The 14,861-nt window shown below is 46.3% G+C and overlaps 1 protein-coding gene across 1 annotated transcript; it reads right to left on the bottom strand.

The window, feature by feature from the left end:
- Positions 1-1,118: 1,118 nt before the first annotated feature.
- Positions 1,119-7,443, bottom strand: LOC309435385 (homeobox protein NANOG-like; the record flags this gene model as incomplete). The annotated part of the gene is made up of 4 exons (XM_082043566.1): positions 1,119-1,481; positions 1,938-2,027; positions 3,273-3,547; positions 7,263-7,443. 4 exons carry the CDS (start codon positions 7,441-7,443, stop codon positions 1,119-1,121), a joined length of 909 nt encoding a protein of 302 aa, XP_081899692.1.
- Between the last annotated feature and the right edge of the window lie 7,418 nt (positions 7,444-14,861).

Below are 14,861 nucleotides of genomic sequence, written 5' to 3'. Positions count from 1 at the left end.
CCTGTGACTCTGGGAGCTCTGTTATTAGATATACTTTGATACACACATCTGTTTTTAGACACATAGAACCTTACATTGTATTCAGTTTAGAAATTATGGTACCTCCATATTTTAACAACTCCTAGTATTAAATATTGCCGAGTAGGGCAAATTCTTAAGGTGGGTGGTAGTTACCTTGTCCTTTGACTCTAGATATCTGACATTGCCAAGAGTAATGAAGCTGATCCATTAATAACACAGGAAAATCTATGTTCATCATTTCAGAGTCAAATCAGTAACAGCAATGGCGTACAATTGCTATGGCTATTTATGGTCCGCCTGGATTTCATACTGCAATACTCTATTACAGTGGAAAAAAAAGATACCGAAAAATACATAATCCACCTTAAAAAATATTTTATTTGCCAGATTGAATGCACTGTTTGGTTTTCTTAAGGGGAGGCAGAGAAAGATACAGAGCAGAACAAGGGGCTTGCTTATCATTTTGATGTTTACAAGATCATCTTACCAGCCTTTCTGCAAACTACTTGTCACATATGCCTTCACTAGACACTTCATCAATTCTATACCTTGTGGCTGACCTACAGAACTGATGATCTAACCATCAGATGGATGCCTGGCATGTGACAGTAACTTCTCCATCTTCAGTGAAAAGTATGTGACCTGCACCTTTCCATACAGCCTATGGCTTTGTGTGTTATGTATATACAGCTGTACAGTGATTTGTATAAATGGGATTCCCAAAGGAATCTGTGCCTCCTCTGAGACAAAATAATTCAGAAGATCCAGGGGATAATCTAGATAGCCAGATCTTGGGTCTTACTATAAGGGAACTTGAGTGTCTGTGCCAATAAAGAAAGGGATGTGTGTGTGCATGTGTAAGGGCATATGAATGATGTTCAGCTTCCTCTCAGGCTCTGCACGCCCCTGTATGTTCATATATGGGCAAACAGGTATATCTGCACGTCTGTGTGTCTGTGCTTGCAGGCACGTATGGGGATGTCAAAACAAGTTGTAGCTACATGATGCCCCCAAGCTGCAGGGCACATGAATAACAAAGGGAGAGATGAGAATAAGATTTGATTCCTAGGTGCTTAAGTACCCGGCATCCACAGTGCTTAGGAATGATAGAGATGGTGGCCAGCAGGGGCTGGGAAAGGAGCCCCCATGGTGGTCGAGTGGTGAAAGTCACAGGTGTCACCTGTCTTTGTGCTGGAATATTCCACATTTCCAGGACAGCTGTGGTAAAAGTCTACTTTGTGCTGGGCAATGAAGCCCACTGTCTGCTGGCTGCTGCAGGTGCCCCCACCTTTGCCAAAGACTCCTCCATCCTCGCCGGTCACAATTGTGTAAGTGTTCTGCCCTGCTCCGTAGTGCTGGTGAGATGGAGGCATGGTTTGGATGTTGCTGGCTGTGGTGATTGGGTAGACCTCATGGAATTTGGGGTGCCCATCCAGGTAAGTACCTGGCTGGAAGCCACTCTGAAAGGTAAAGACAGTGAGTCAGACACATAGCTTCTCCACTGGTACCCACAGGCGTGACACATACTAGGGCTCTGTCCCTTCACACTTTGTGTTTTCTCTTGATCAGCAGCAATAGCTTGGGAGGGCAAGAAGAACTATCCCCATAGCTCAGGGGTGGATACACAGTCATATATATATATATGTGTGTGTGTGTGTACATATATATATATATATATATATGCATATAATGTGAGGAAACCAGCTTTTCTCTGGAAGCGTTTCAGTGGCATAGCAAGCCCAGTGGTAGGCTACCTACAGAACACGGAGAGTTGTGTGAAGTCTCTGCCTCTGTGCTGAACAAAGGCAGGGTATGCTGATACTTGTACACTTAAGTTGCCCCTGTGGAGGAAAGACATCACAGGACTGAACTGCCCAGATAGAAGGACCACGCTGACTCATGTTCTATGTTCTTACTTCTGTGAGCCACTGAGCCCGTTCAGTCCACAGACTTTGCTTCTGGCACCTTTTCAGCTTCATCCTCCTGTTCTGGAACCAAGTCTTCACCTGGGTGGGGAAGGGAGAGCAGAGAAAACATCAGCAAAGGAGAGGGAGGAGCAAATGTTATCAGATTCACAAGAATGACCAGATGACATAGATATATAAGCAGCAGCAGATAAAGCTCTCTAAGAGCTCCTTGGGGTTGTTGCCAAGGGGAGGTGTCTGTCTAGTAGCCTCAGCAGGTGGCTAGTTCATCTGCATGGTGGGGGGAGGGAGCCGCATTATGTCCACAGAACAGTTATACCTGTGAAAAATTGACTCATTTCAATCACGAAGACGAATGACTGGTGCAAATGAGACCCACACAGGTCTCTACAAACCCTCTGCACTACAGGCAAATTTCTAAGACACTGTTGCTGCACACTTGAAAGTAGAGAAGGGAGAGGTTTGCTCCTTGTAACCAGCAGTTCCCAAATTCAAAACTCCTTGCTGGGCTGAATTCCAGAGCCTTTTCCCCCCAGGCCTGTGTCTGCTGTCCCACCAGCTTGTCCCTGACAGAACCAGTTCAGTGCATGCATGCACGTGTGCACCTAAAATGCATATACAACATTTTTAGTCCCAGGGCATCCCAGGGCATCCAGACCATCATATCCAGCTCTGATATCCAAATTCCAGGCAGATTTTGGAATGGTAACTGCAAGCACTTGAGCCCCGTTCCCCAGCCCCCTCTGCTTTAGGAAGGCATCATTTGAACCAGCACCAGTTCACTACACACTACCTGGAGGTCAGCAGCACCACTGAAAGGCTGCAATGTATGAACGTAGAAGTACCCACATGGAGTGGAGAGCAGGTGTCAAACAGACAAGCCATGCTGAGTGTGCATCAGTATTAGATATTGGACAAGGTCAGCACTGGGAAATACTAGCAATAACTTTCAGCATGTTGCAGCCCCGGCAATCGGAGAACTGATGCATGCCAGCGTTTCTGTGAAGCTCCCCAGTGCATGGAAAAAATCTGTGAAGTGCTGTCAAGCCCAGGATAAAAGCTGTTTGTAGCAAACTATGTGTTCATCACTGTGTTTGCAATTCTATTACAAGTGTACCCTTAACTGGAGAGGCCCCAAGGAGGTACCACTGCCACTCCTGTCCCCCAGAAGTGCTTCTGACCTCTGGGCATGAATAGTCAGGACAGCAACTGTTAGCTGGCACCTTTGCTTCTACTTTCTGCTGGAGACTCATCTTTCCATCCTGCCTTAGGTGACCATTCAGCTGCTGTGACAGATATACCATGGGTCAAAATCTCTATCTCTACCTGCTTGTAGGTGAGTCCCAGGGCAGCAGCAAGCTCCCGGATCTGCTGAGGGCTGAGGTACTTCTGGCTCTGGAACCGCTGATGCAGGGTTTGCAGCTGCTCCTTGGAGAAAGCTGTGCGGTTCTTGGCCTTCCTCACCCCCTCCATTCCATCTTCTCTGCCCTTCTGAGACTTAGCTGTAAGCTGTGGGGATGAGGTTGCCGAATGTGGACTCGTGGCTGAATCTGGTGTGAACTGGCTGAAATTCCCAGAACTGGACGAAGCTGGGGCTACTTCTAGAAATAAAAAGACAATGAGAGAAGGTATACAAGACATAATGCACAGCTGTGTGGATATGAGCATGCTCCCTGCCTGCTATAGAGCTCCTTGCCAAACAGGCAGGGAGTTTCTTGATGCAAAGGCCTGTGTCACCCTCCTTCCTTCATGGATCTGTGAGCACAGACAAGCCCACTGACAGCGAGCAGCTTCCCAGCTCAGCCTTCTGGGATGCCCATGGTTCCTTTTCACCAGATAGAAAAGTCAAAGCAGGGAGGGGAGAATGGTTACACATTGGCTCACAGCGTTACTATCCTCCTCCAAAATGCCCCGGTGATATTTCAGCTTCAGTATGGTGTAAAGAGGCCTGGTCATGACTGCAAGCATAGTTTTGAATTGGTGACTAGGATCCTCAGAACTGCCTGCCTGCCAATCTCAAGGCACTTGATAGACAGTGGCAAAGTGACTACCAACCAGAGTGTATGGTGGGGCAGAGCAGTCTGCTTACAATGATGGGGCAGCAGATGGAGAGCATCAGCCAGGCCTTGGATATATGCTCACTCCTGTTTGCCCATGGCTCTCACCACAGGCCATCTGTCTTGCTTTCAGCTGGGATAGAGTTAATTTTCTTCCTGGTACCTGGTATAGTACTTGTGGTTTGGATTTAGTATGAGAAGAATATTGATAATACACTGATGTTTTGGTTGTTGCTAAGCAATGTTTATACCAAGTCAAGGTCTTTTCAATTATGAAGCTGGAGATGCACAAGAAGATGGGAGCGGGCACAACCAGGACCAAACTGACTGAAGGGATATTCTATACCGTATGATGTCACACTCAGTATATAAACTAGGGGAAAGTTAGCTGGGGGACTGCTGCTCAGGAACTGGCTGGGTGTCAGTTAATGAGTGGTGAGCATTGTGCACCACTTGTTTTGTATCTATATATCTACATCTATGAATTTACTGTTACTATTAGTATTATTATCCCTGTCTGAACTATTAAACTGTCTTTATCTTAACCCATGAGGTTTACCTTTTTTCCAATTCTCTCCCTGCTCCTACTGAGGTAGCAGGGGAGTGAACTAATGGCTGCGTATGGTGTTTATCTGCCTGCCATGTTAAATGACAACACCATCCCACTGCTGGAAACACATATATAGATGAAGGGACCTATTTGGCTGAGAGGGGCTTCTGGCAAGACACAAACAAAGGAGATAAATTTGACACAGAAGTGGGGAGTGAGAGAGGAAAGGTAGATTCGTGGGATAGTTGAGAAGATACAATAATTCTGTACCAGGGAAACAGAGGACAAAATTAAAGTGTGCAGATGAAAGTGTCCAAGACCCTTGTCACTTGTCCTGGTACATGTCTTAAGGGGTTTCTGTTGAGGACAAAGTTGAGATAAAGATCTAAAGGAAAAACTTCCTAAGCAATCTGGGCTACTAGTCCAGACAAAAGGGGCCAAGATGCAAAGTCATTCAGGCTGCCTGAATAGGAAAATGCTAACAAGAGAAGTTACCCCAGCACCTCTCTGTCAGTTGCCTTTTTTCTGGGATCTGTGAGAGGCTGAGACCTTCTCAGGCCAGCCCTGACTGGAAGGGCTGTGATGCCAGTCTCCCTTCTTCCCCATAACTGCAACGATAAATCTGTCAATCCCTCCTCCCTCCAGCTACTCTTCCGCAAACCCTTCTGCATGGTCTATCTCCTCTCCTCCTACTGACATTTCAGGAGAGGGGAGGTGCGGTGAATAGGGCAGTGCCATTTTCTGACTGCTGAGCCCAGTCAACAGCTCCGAATCTCCTTCCTAGTCACCCTCAGAGCTGTGACTCCGAAGCTCACTGAGACACCCTCCTCAACCTCCCAAATGTATATTACACACAAAGTACTGACGCCTTCCTGAGGAATGGTGTCCCCATCCATCCTACCAAACCCTTCCTTCTGTCCTAAACTGAGATGCTTAATAAGCAAACACTCCAAAGCCTTGAGGTGTTGCTGGGCCTCAGAAAGGTGGCCATGTCTGCGGTATCTTTTCCGTGTTACCCTCCTGTCCTTGACACTTCCTGACAGAGGCATACCTGTCTTTGTGGTGCCTGTCACTCTAGGGTTGCCTGCTCTTTTAGGCCTGTTCTTGGCTATTTCATATTCCCTAGACTATTATAATTACCCAGAGCATGGGCTGTGTGAAGAGGCAGGTGTGTAGTGGGGCAGGTTTCTGGTGCTGGCAAGCAGGACCATGAGAATTACAAATGGGATTCTGCCTACGAGGAGGAATGAGTTGTCAACAGAAGAGGTGCAAAGTCCTGAGGTGTTATGTGCAGGGGCGTGCAGAGCCTGAGAGGAAGCTGGACATCTGTGACCTGAAAGCATAGCAAGATAAAATTTTGTGGGGGATCACAGGATGCTCGGCTCCTGCAGGCTGCGCAGTAAAAACCTTATAGGTAGGAAATTAGCATGTTGAGAATGTGGGCTTGGAAAACAGGAAAGTCTTCTGTTAGAGAGGAACCACAACAAGACACCACACAGCTAAAAGTCCCACATATTCCTGCTCATCCTGTCATCCCAAAGCCGCATGTAATTTACCACCTGCAGGTCAAGCTCAAGACACAGGGATTCTCCCTCCCATGAAAAGAGAGTGAAGGAAAGAGGAAGCAAGAAATACAAACAGCAGTGCAGCAGACATAAACGTGAAAACCCAAGACAGACCAAATCCCACAAACGTTTGTCATCTGTAGGCCTTTGCTTCCATGACTGGGCTCTCTCTGTAAAGAGAGGCAGCAGAAGAGTGTTTGAAGATGGGTTTTAAGTCTATATACCAGGCTCACTGGAGGCACGAATGAGTCAATCTGCCTGCTGTCTTTGTGGAGCAGGCAGCGTGCAGAGAACCTAAGCCTTTCTCCAGACTACATGTCAAGTAGCCACATGCTAAATAGCCACCAGACACTTTGGCTGAGTTTCTGACAGCTTGAAACTGGCACTCCAAAAGCTTGCTCTCCTCCCACCCATTAACCTTACAAGAGCATTAACTACCCTGCTGGCCATACAATGGGGCTGGGCAAAACCTGCTTTCATCAGCTATTCTATTGCCACTTACTGGAGTGGGAGAGGAATGGCAGGAACAGAAAATGCCACTGCGGTGGGACCTGGGACTTTCTCGCAAACAGGTAAAGGCAAGGCAAAAAGAACATGGAAATGAGAGGGAAATAGTGAGAGGAAAATGTCAAATTAAAAGAAGCAGCGAGTAACAAAGCTGGATTTAAAGGGAACAGATTTACCACCACAGTGTGCATGCCTTGGCTCAAGTTTAATGAACACACAAAGGGCATGAAGACTTTGTAAGGGGTAAGGGATGCTATGAGTAGAATTACCTTCAGGATTTATTTCTCTCTATAACACAAAGACAGCATTTGACTAAAAGGAGGCCCAGACATTCCTGCCGAGAACAATGAACTTCCATGAGACCATGTTGTCACATTGCCCTTTAGCCTGGAGCACAGACGTGCCAGTGCCTGGACTATGCAGGCTCTGTTCAGGTTTAGGAAACTGAAGAAAAGTAGCATGGAAAGGCGGTGTGACTGCCCAAGGTCACCCATCCTTCTTTACCACCATGTCACACTTTGTCCAGCTCACACATCAGCAAAACAGTCAGGGAGAGAGAAAAATTTGCTCGAGGTGGCTGGCCTGGAACCACGGATATCCTGGGGATCAGCTCTAGAACTTAGCTGAAAGACCTTACCTGCTGTTTGCCTCTTCCTTCCTGCCTCTGGAGACTGACTGACACTGGTGGCTCCAGCTGGCCCAGTCGAAGTGGGGGCATGTCCTGCCTCTGCAGCCGAGTTCCAGTAAAACTCCAGGTACCCCATAACAGGCCCACCAGGGTAAGCCTGGTAGGGGGGCAGAGCCAAGTGTGCACACATGTGGAACAGATGAAGAGCGGGTTCCACCACCTTCTATTAGATGTCACCTTGACTTGAGGGGTTAAGGTAGCTCTTAAGTGTAGACAGGCAGTTACCTTTATAGCTGGTTATACCCTGCCCGGGACTGCAATATTCACCATCCTCTGCTCCTCGAAGCTCTTTGTCATGTTAAAGAGCCTGATTGGTGGGGTGGGGACAAGAGCAGGGTGGAGTGGGGGAGAGAAAGCCACACATGGCATCCAGGCTAAAACATGTCCCCTCTGAATTCTTCCCATTCTACAGGTTCCTCAGTCATACCTGATCAGGGCTCTGATCAAGAGCTCCAGGAAACCTCCTCCCACTTGCTTCTTTAGGCCTAGCTCAAATTGCCGTCACAAAATAATCCTGTGAGCACAGATGTCCTGTAGAAGACAGCTGTTCACTGCACTGGGAGAAAAATCCCAAACAATCTCCACCACATGGGAGTGGACGGGAGGGAGATTGGATGCTGAGCTGCTCAGTACCAGTACCGTGCTGGGCAAACCCAAGCCCTGGCTCCAGGTTACAGGGAGGGTTCTGAGACCTTTGCTTCTTGGCTTGTGTCTCATTGGAACCCCCAGAAGACCCACACACACATGCACACACACACCCTCCTGACCTAGCAGCACTTCCCACACTCTTAGTGCAGAGGTCAGAGATGGATTAAGGGTGAAAAACAAGCAAGGATCAGACGTGGGGTTAGAATCTACATTTTTCTTTAAACTGAAAGGAGTTTCTTTCACGCTGGCACTTGAGGGAGCTAGCTGAAAATGTGTCTGTCTCATCTTCCACATGTCTCTGTCAGAGCAAACTCAGAAACACTGGACAAAGCCACATCCAACACCAGATCTCATTTTGCAGAGCAGACACAGAAATCTCAACTGGCTGGTCTACAGAGGTGCAATCAACACAGGCATTTTCACTGTGGAGGTTGGAAAAGATTTAGTGTGGGTGAGATCCACACCCAACAGATTTGCTCCCTCATGGTCTTTCAAAGGCACATCCTTTCATTTATGTAGTCTTGGCTGTGGCCTTTGCCAGGCTGTTGCAGGCTGGTTGGAATAAAGAAAATGAGGAATTTACTTTAAGCTGATATTTGCTGACATACGGCCACCCCAAGTGGGGCAGGCACCCGCAGAGCTGTTCACTAAATAACTATAGGTGAGTGAGCCACATAACTCAGCTATGAGGCTGCAGGGTGGTCTGCTTTATGGGCTTGCTCCAATCCCTTTCCCTTCAGAGGTTTTGCTCTGCCTGTGTTTAGGAAGATTTTATTACTTTCATCTCAAAAAACATTGCGAGTTTCTAGGTAATGTCTATATTTCTCAATGGACAGGCCCATTTTTAATGGACAGGTCCCAGAGTTAATTCAAATATTTCTTGTTGGAATCAGCCCTGCCTTGGCACAAGGGCATATTTATCCCTCATGTCAGAAGCTTAGAGCTGAGGGTGTAGATCTACAGAAATGTAAAATGATTAAACCTAGACTGTCCCTGCAACCCTCTGTGCCTCTTTGCTCCACAGATGTTTGTTGCTGCCTTCTTCCCAAGCCTGCGCTAGCACCCAGTACCTGCCCAACAGGCCAAAGAGTGGAACCTGCTTGCTGTGAGAGTATTCTGGTATCAGCAGAGAGAAGAAACAGACAGCTGGAGGTGAGCAAGACCATAGAAAATGGGATTTAGGTCAGTTTGAAAGGATGTGGAACACCAGTTCTACCAGCACTTCTGCTGCTGCTGTGTGTGTCTCATGGCAGATTACTAGTCCCAGCTTCCCTGTCTATAGAGTGAGGGCAAATTGGGAGCCTTCTGAGATTCTTGCATGGGAAACAAAAAGGAACTGTATGACTGGCCTGTGGGTTAACCTGAAAATCAAAGGCAACTGCTCCTGAGACATCATGGGCAAACCATTCAACTCACTTGCCACATCACAGCATGATTCTTCTGCCTTCGGATCATCCACTTTTCCATGAGGTGCAGACTGGAGGGAACTAAGGGCCTAGCTAAGGACTCCTTAACTTGGCATCATTGTATTATGTTTGCTGTTTGCATTAAACACTTTTCTGTGCCTACAAACTGCAGGGACTGACCTCTATGCACAAGAAATGCAGCTTTAAATATGAAATTAACTTGGAAAACTAAAAGCAAAAAAGGGTTTTTGAGTACATCTACCCTGATAGAAGCCCAAGAACATCCTGAATATGGCAATTACTCTGCAACAGTGTCTACATGGTGGGTTTGGCTCATGCCTCACATCATTTCAGAGTTGCAGTGCCACAAGAGTTCACATCGTTGTCCCTCATATCTGCCCTTAGGCCCTAGATGATTAAGTAAAGGAGAGACACTAATGACATGAGCTGCAGAGAGTTTGGGACACTGCTGGGCAGCGCCAGTGCCAACAAAGAGAATGTCTTACACTCCTTTTTAATGTCTGGCCTGTTACTTTATGTTGGTGTTCAAATTTTCATGGCCTTAGGTGCAGTCAGAAAAAAAAAACAAGTTAGCAGACCTGAAGGACATCAACTTATCTTCTAAAACTGTTTAATCTGAAGATCTGGCAGAAAATCTGGCATGGGTGCTGGCATGGGTGGCAGTGGGTATTTGTGTACTTGTTGGGAGTTTCACTGGCTGAGCACTTTGCACTTGATCTCCATGATTTCAGCTGCTTCTGAAGATATCTGGGATCTTTCCTGAAAAGTGCCCAGAGGCCATAATAAACTAGCATAGCCAACTGCACTACAAAATCTCAGAGGGCAGAAGCCAGGGAGGAAGGGTGGTGTCACCCCTGGGAGCAGACCACCCGCCTGACTGGACCAGTGAGTGGGGCAGCACAGAGGGAGTCACCTCCCCAGGGGTGGGAGGGGGACCAAGAGACAGAGGAGCTGAAGGAACATCAAGGCCTCACTCCCCTCGTTTCAGAGCAGCACCACCTCTCAGGGAGCACCTTACCACCCTTGTGCAGCACAACCTGTGGTGCAGGCAACAGCTCCCTAAAACCAGCATTGCAGGCAGGCAGCTGACAGATGTAGCTTGGCATCGAACAGAGACGGACCCTGGCTGGTTTGGTAACGTTATTCCAAGTTGGGCCCAAATACTCCCTATTATCTCACAATGATCTCCATGAAAGCCTTCCCAGGCTGATGCTCTTCATTCAGAGGGCTTTCTTGTATCTTAAACAACCTTTATCTGCTCTTCTGCACCATGAAGCTGAAAGCACATGCCAATAAAAAAGGGCATGTTAGGCATGTTAGTAACATGATCTCTCATCAACAGCTAAGTCCTTTTCTTTCTCTGAGATGGCACCGAACTCTGGAATAGTCACAGCAATGAAACAGTTGCCTGTAAATGCCTAGGTTTCCTCCATAAAGGCAGTGAGTTAGGAAGACTTGTAGTTAGAGAGACCAGGAGGAAAGAGGAAAAGTCCTCATTCTCTGTTCTCATGCCCTCCGTGATGTGGTTGTAGCTTATGCTGACTTGCACAAGGTACCCACAAAGCAGTGAACACAGGTGCTACTGACAGGGTGACTCTAGTGACATGGAAGGCAGGAGAGGCTGAAAAAACAACCTTGAAAACTGGGATTATGGACATCATTCAGAATATGCTTAAGCAGAGCAGAAGATTAAGAACATACTCATGGAAGTGGTTTCTGTATTAGGTCCTCCTTTCACTGGCACAATCCATACAGTAGTGACAACCTGATTTTCGTGCCTAACAATGTTTGGTCACTGCCCAAATGTCTTCTCCACCTTTCACAGGTGACCTCGGCAAAATTATCCTTCCGGGAAACAGCTTTTCTTTTTTTTTTTTTTCTTTTTTTAATTCTGCTTTTTACCAGGATTTTAGGTAATAAATTATCTTTTGGATCTCTTCATTTGTCAGTTGCTGCTCTTTTACACTAAAAGAGGAATCGGACAGGGTCAAATGGGAAAGCTCGGATCTGTATAAAGACACTGGACAGGCCTGACTCTGAGGTGTCTGTGTTCAGGCGAAATGTCCCATGACAGCTAACATGCTAACAAGTCTTGATGTGTACAGCATGGACGTAACAGCACAAAAACTGGAAGTTGAAGCTGACAGCATCCTGAATAGACTTAGATGCTCAGTCACAGCTTGAGACCTTGTGGCTCACCTCTTCTTGGTGTAGGTCTGCCCAACAGACTCTTCAGTGAAGATACAGCCAATGCCATCAACAGGAGCTGTGGCAGTTTGGGCTGCAACAGTTTAGAAGTCCTTGTGGCTACCGCTATAGCAGGAAAACACCAACTTTCTTGGAGGCTTAGCCTCAACAGACCCCGTTCAGAGGGGGTGTGGGGATTACCTCTCCCAAGAGGGACCTGCACCAGCTGAGCACCTGGCAACTCTGGAGGCTTTCTGGGTCAAACAGTCTTTTTTCTGTGACTAGTAAAAATGGCAAATAATAATTTTTTCTGGCCAAGGTGACTTTTTAAAAAGGTATGCCTTTCAGTCCCATTTCCACAAAACAGTAAGTTAAGACTCCTAAGAGCTGGAAGATATGAGGGGAGCTATGGTTACACCTATGTTAAAAAGACTGGGGCTAGGAAGTCTGCAAACTTTAAATAACATTCATCAGTATTTCCTAGCTGTCTTCCATTTTTCCTTCTGTAAATGTAATTTAGGAGTCAGCTTCCCGTGTGAAGTGGTTTTGGTTCATCAAGGAAGGGAACAGTCTGCAGAGGCAACTTCTTCTAAATTATTCAGAGTAACAAAAACACAACTTAGTTTGCTGTGCAAAATATTTTTGCAGAAGGTAAAAGTGAAAATCCGTGCCACGCCCGCACATATATATATATACATGCATATGTTTAAATCCTTCCCCTCTGTCTTCTTCTCTCTCACACTCTTTTTTTTTTTTTTTTTTTTTTAATCTGCTCAGTGACAAAAATGGAAGTGCAAAGAAATGAATGAGCTTAAATTCCAACAAAGCAGTTTAAGGCAAGCTGTTGATCATTATCATGAGATGGACTTTTTTGCTCATATATCCTTCCTGAAGTCCTTCACACAGTGAGGCCCTCTAAGAGAAATGCAATTTGACCCTGATGCTAAAAGGAAGGTGAAATTTGAAAGAAAAGAACTCTGCTAGCATTGCCAGCACTCTCACAGTCTCCTGGGTCTCACCTTTAGGATTTTACTTCCCTGGTCTGCTAAAAAAATGTGATCAGTGTAGGCAGAAAATAAGATCCCGAACAGTGTCACCAGGTCTACCACTTTTAGCCCCATTCCAGCATCTCTTGAAATGTAGTGGATAATTCTTCCGCTCTCACCCATCCTTCAAAAAGCTTTTTTTCAGTCCACCTTCTGTCTCTTTATTTCATATTTAAAAGGCATCTGTGGTTACTGAACAAAGTAATTTCTCTGGCTATGTGGCTACGAATTTATGGACAGTGTGCAAGTACAGCAAATGCTTAGCAAGCCCGCTGCTGCTGTGTGTTTTCCACTTCCCAAAGTGCCTGTCCATATGGCTCAAGATGGGCTTTCCATGTTCCTTTCATGGTTTTCACTCATCCTGCTTCATGACCAGTGCATGGTCAGTGCAAAAGCATCCTAAAGAAATCGTGAAAGGGTCCTCAATATTTTGTGAGCATGTGGCATGCAAGTAGAGGATGAACTGGCAGGGCAATCTGCCCACAGAACAAGGCAGGAGGAAAAGGAAACTGTTGGGACACCTCTGCAGGGCTATGAGATACAAAGAGAGTAGATGATGGGTTTTGGCAGATGGAAGAAATTTAGAGGTTTCTCAGATGCATTAAATGCAGACAAAGGCTGTCTTAAGTGGCTTACAGGCTCTGGAACATCAAATCTTACAGACTCTTTGACATATCTAAGACTGGGAGAAGAATGCAGTATGCTCCTTTTCCAGTCACCAGCTCTGGTATCTGGGATTCCACCAGCCCAAATGTGCCAGGAATTAAGTCTCCCCAGACAAACAGCGATAACAGCAGAGCTCTGATCAAGGGACTGATATCAAAGAAGCAAATCTCTCAGCCCCAGTGATGAATCATCAGAGCAGTTTATTCCAATCTCTTCTCCTCCTTTCAAGTATCAGGTTCAATTGCAGCAACAGAAACACAAAAGGCTTCGTCATTCTAGGTGCTGCAAAGACAGGGAAAACACAAGCAGGAGGAATGGAATTCACAGGTGATACAAGTCTGGGAGGGTGTTGCAAATACCACAGAGAACAAAGAAGTAATGCAAAAGGCACCTATCTATCTTGCTTGGGCAGGGGGGGAAGAAGGAAAGATGTGGGCTAGTCATGCACCTGGGGAGAATGAATCCCAAAGGCAAGTAATCAAAGGCAGATGTCTAGAAAGCACAGCATGGGGAAAAAAAAAAAAAAAAAAAAAAAAAAGGAGGAGAGGGCAGGCAAAAGAGTTGGACATTTGCCAGCTGAGGTATACCAAGTTCAAGCAACAGCAATACTATTTTTCTGGCATGCAAGCATGTGACAAAGATCTATATAATCTCATTTTCATGGATGGGGAAACTGAGGCACCACATGGGCTCAGTAAAGGGCCTGTTATTGTGTGGCACAAACCACACTTTGGCTAGGCAGAAACACCAGGTTGTCAATGTAGAAAAGTTTTGGTTAAGAGCTAAGGGGCAGTACTGTGCACAGTTACAGTGAGATTTTGAAAAGAAGGTTACATTCTGGTTTGTGTGCTCTGCAAAATAAGTGGGATGAGGAGAAGAGGGAGGCCCGAGGGAGGAGCAGCAAGCACAGGAATGTTATAAAATGCAGGTTCTCTCTGCTAAATGAGTATCAAACTAGAATGGCAGCATCTCATCTTCTCTGCTTCTCAGCAATCTGTGGATCTAATCTCTACTTACATGTAGGGGGAGATCTGTCTTGTCTGAAGGCATTCCCACTGCCAGCTCCACTCATGGTGCCCTTCCCACAAAGCAGGTGAAGACAGGTGGAAAGGGCTGAACTGACAGACACAATGCCAGAGTTGTGGCTTTCATGAAAGTAAGTAAGGTTGTGTGTCACTTCAGCTGTTCACAATCACCTCACCCGTGTACCAGCCCACTCTGTAACAGAGACAAGCCAGAGAGCCAAGAGTGGTTTGCTTCTCTGCCTCATCGCCATCAGTTACAGTTCTGTTGGGTGATCCTCAAGCAGGCTTTACTGTGGCATCAGTCACATCATTGCTGGATCTTAATAAATAATGTTGTTAATGGGTCTGGTTCCCCCATGAACTAACACCGCTCTGCAGGGCAAACAGAAGTGAGGCCATCAACTCTGTAGAAAAAAAAACGTTGCTCTCTGAAGCCTGTAGCCACAGAAGTGCTGCTGAGCTATAATATGTTTTGGGCTGTGGTTGGGGGGACAGGAGAAGGGGGAAGTGGGAGGGAAGGAGTTGCATGTTTTGTGGACTGGTGGCATG

This window comes from Streptopelia decaocto, assembly GCF_964273445.1.
Source record: "Streptopelia decaocto genome assembly, chromosome: 1".
Lineage (NCBI taxonomy): Eukaryota > Metazoa > Chordata > Aves > Columbiformes > Columbidae > Streptopelia > Streptopelia decaocto.
The sequence above is the reverse complement of the archived record's forward strand: the minus strand, read 5'-3'. Positions and strand labels throughout refer to the sequence as shown.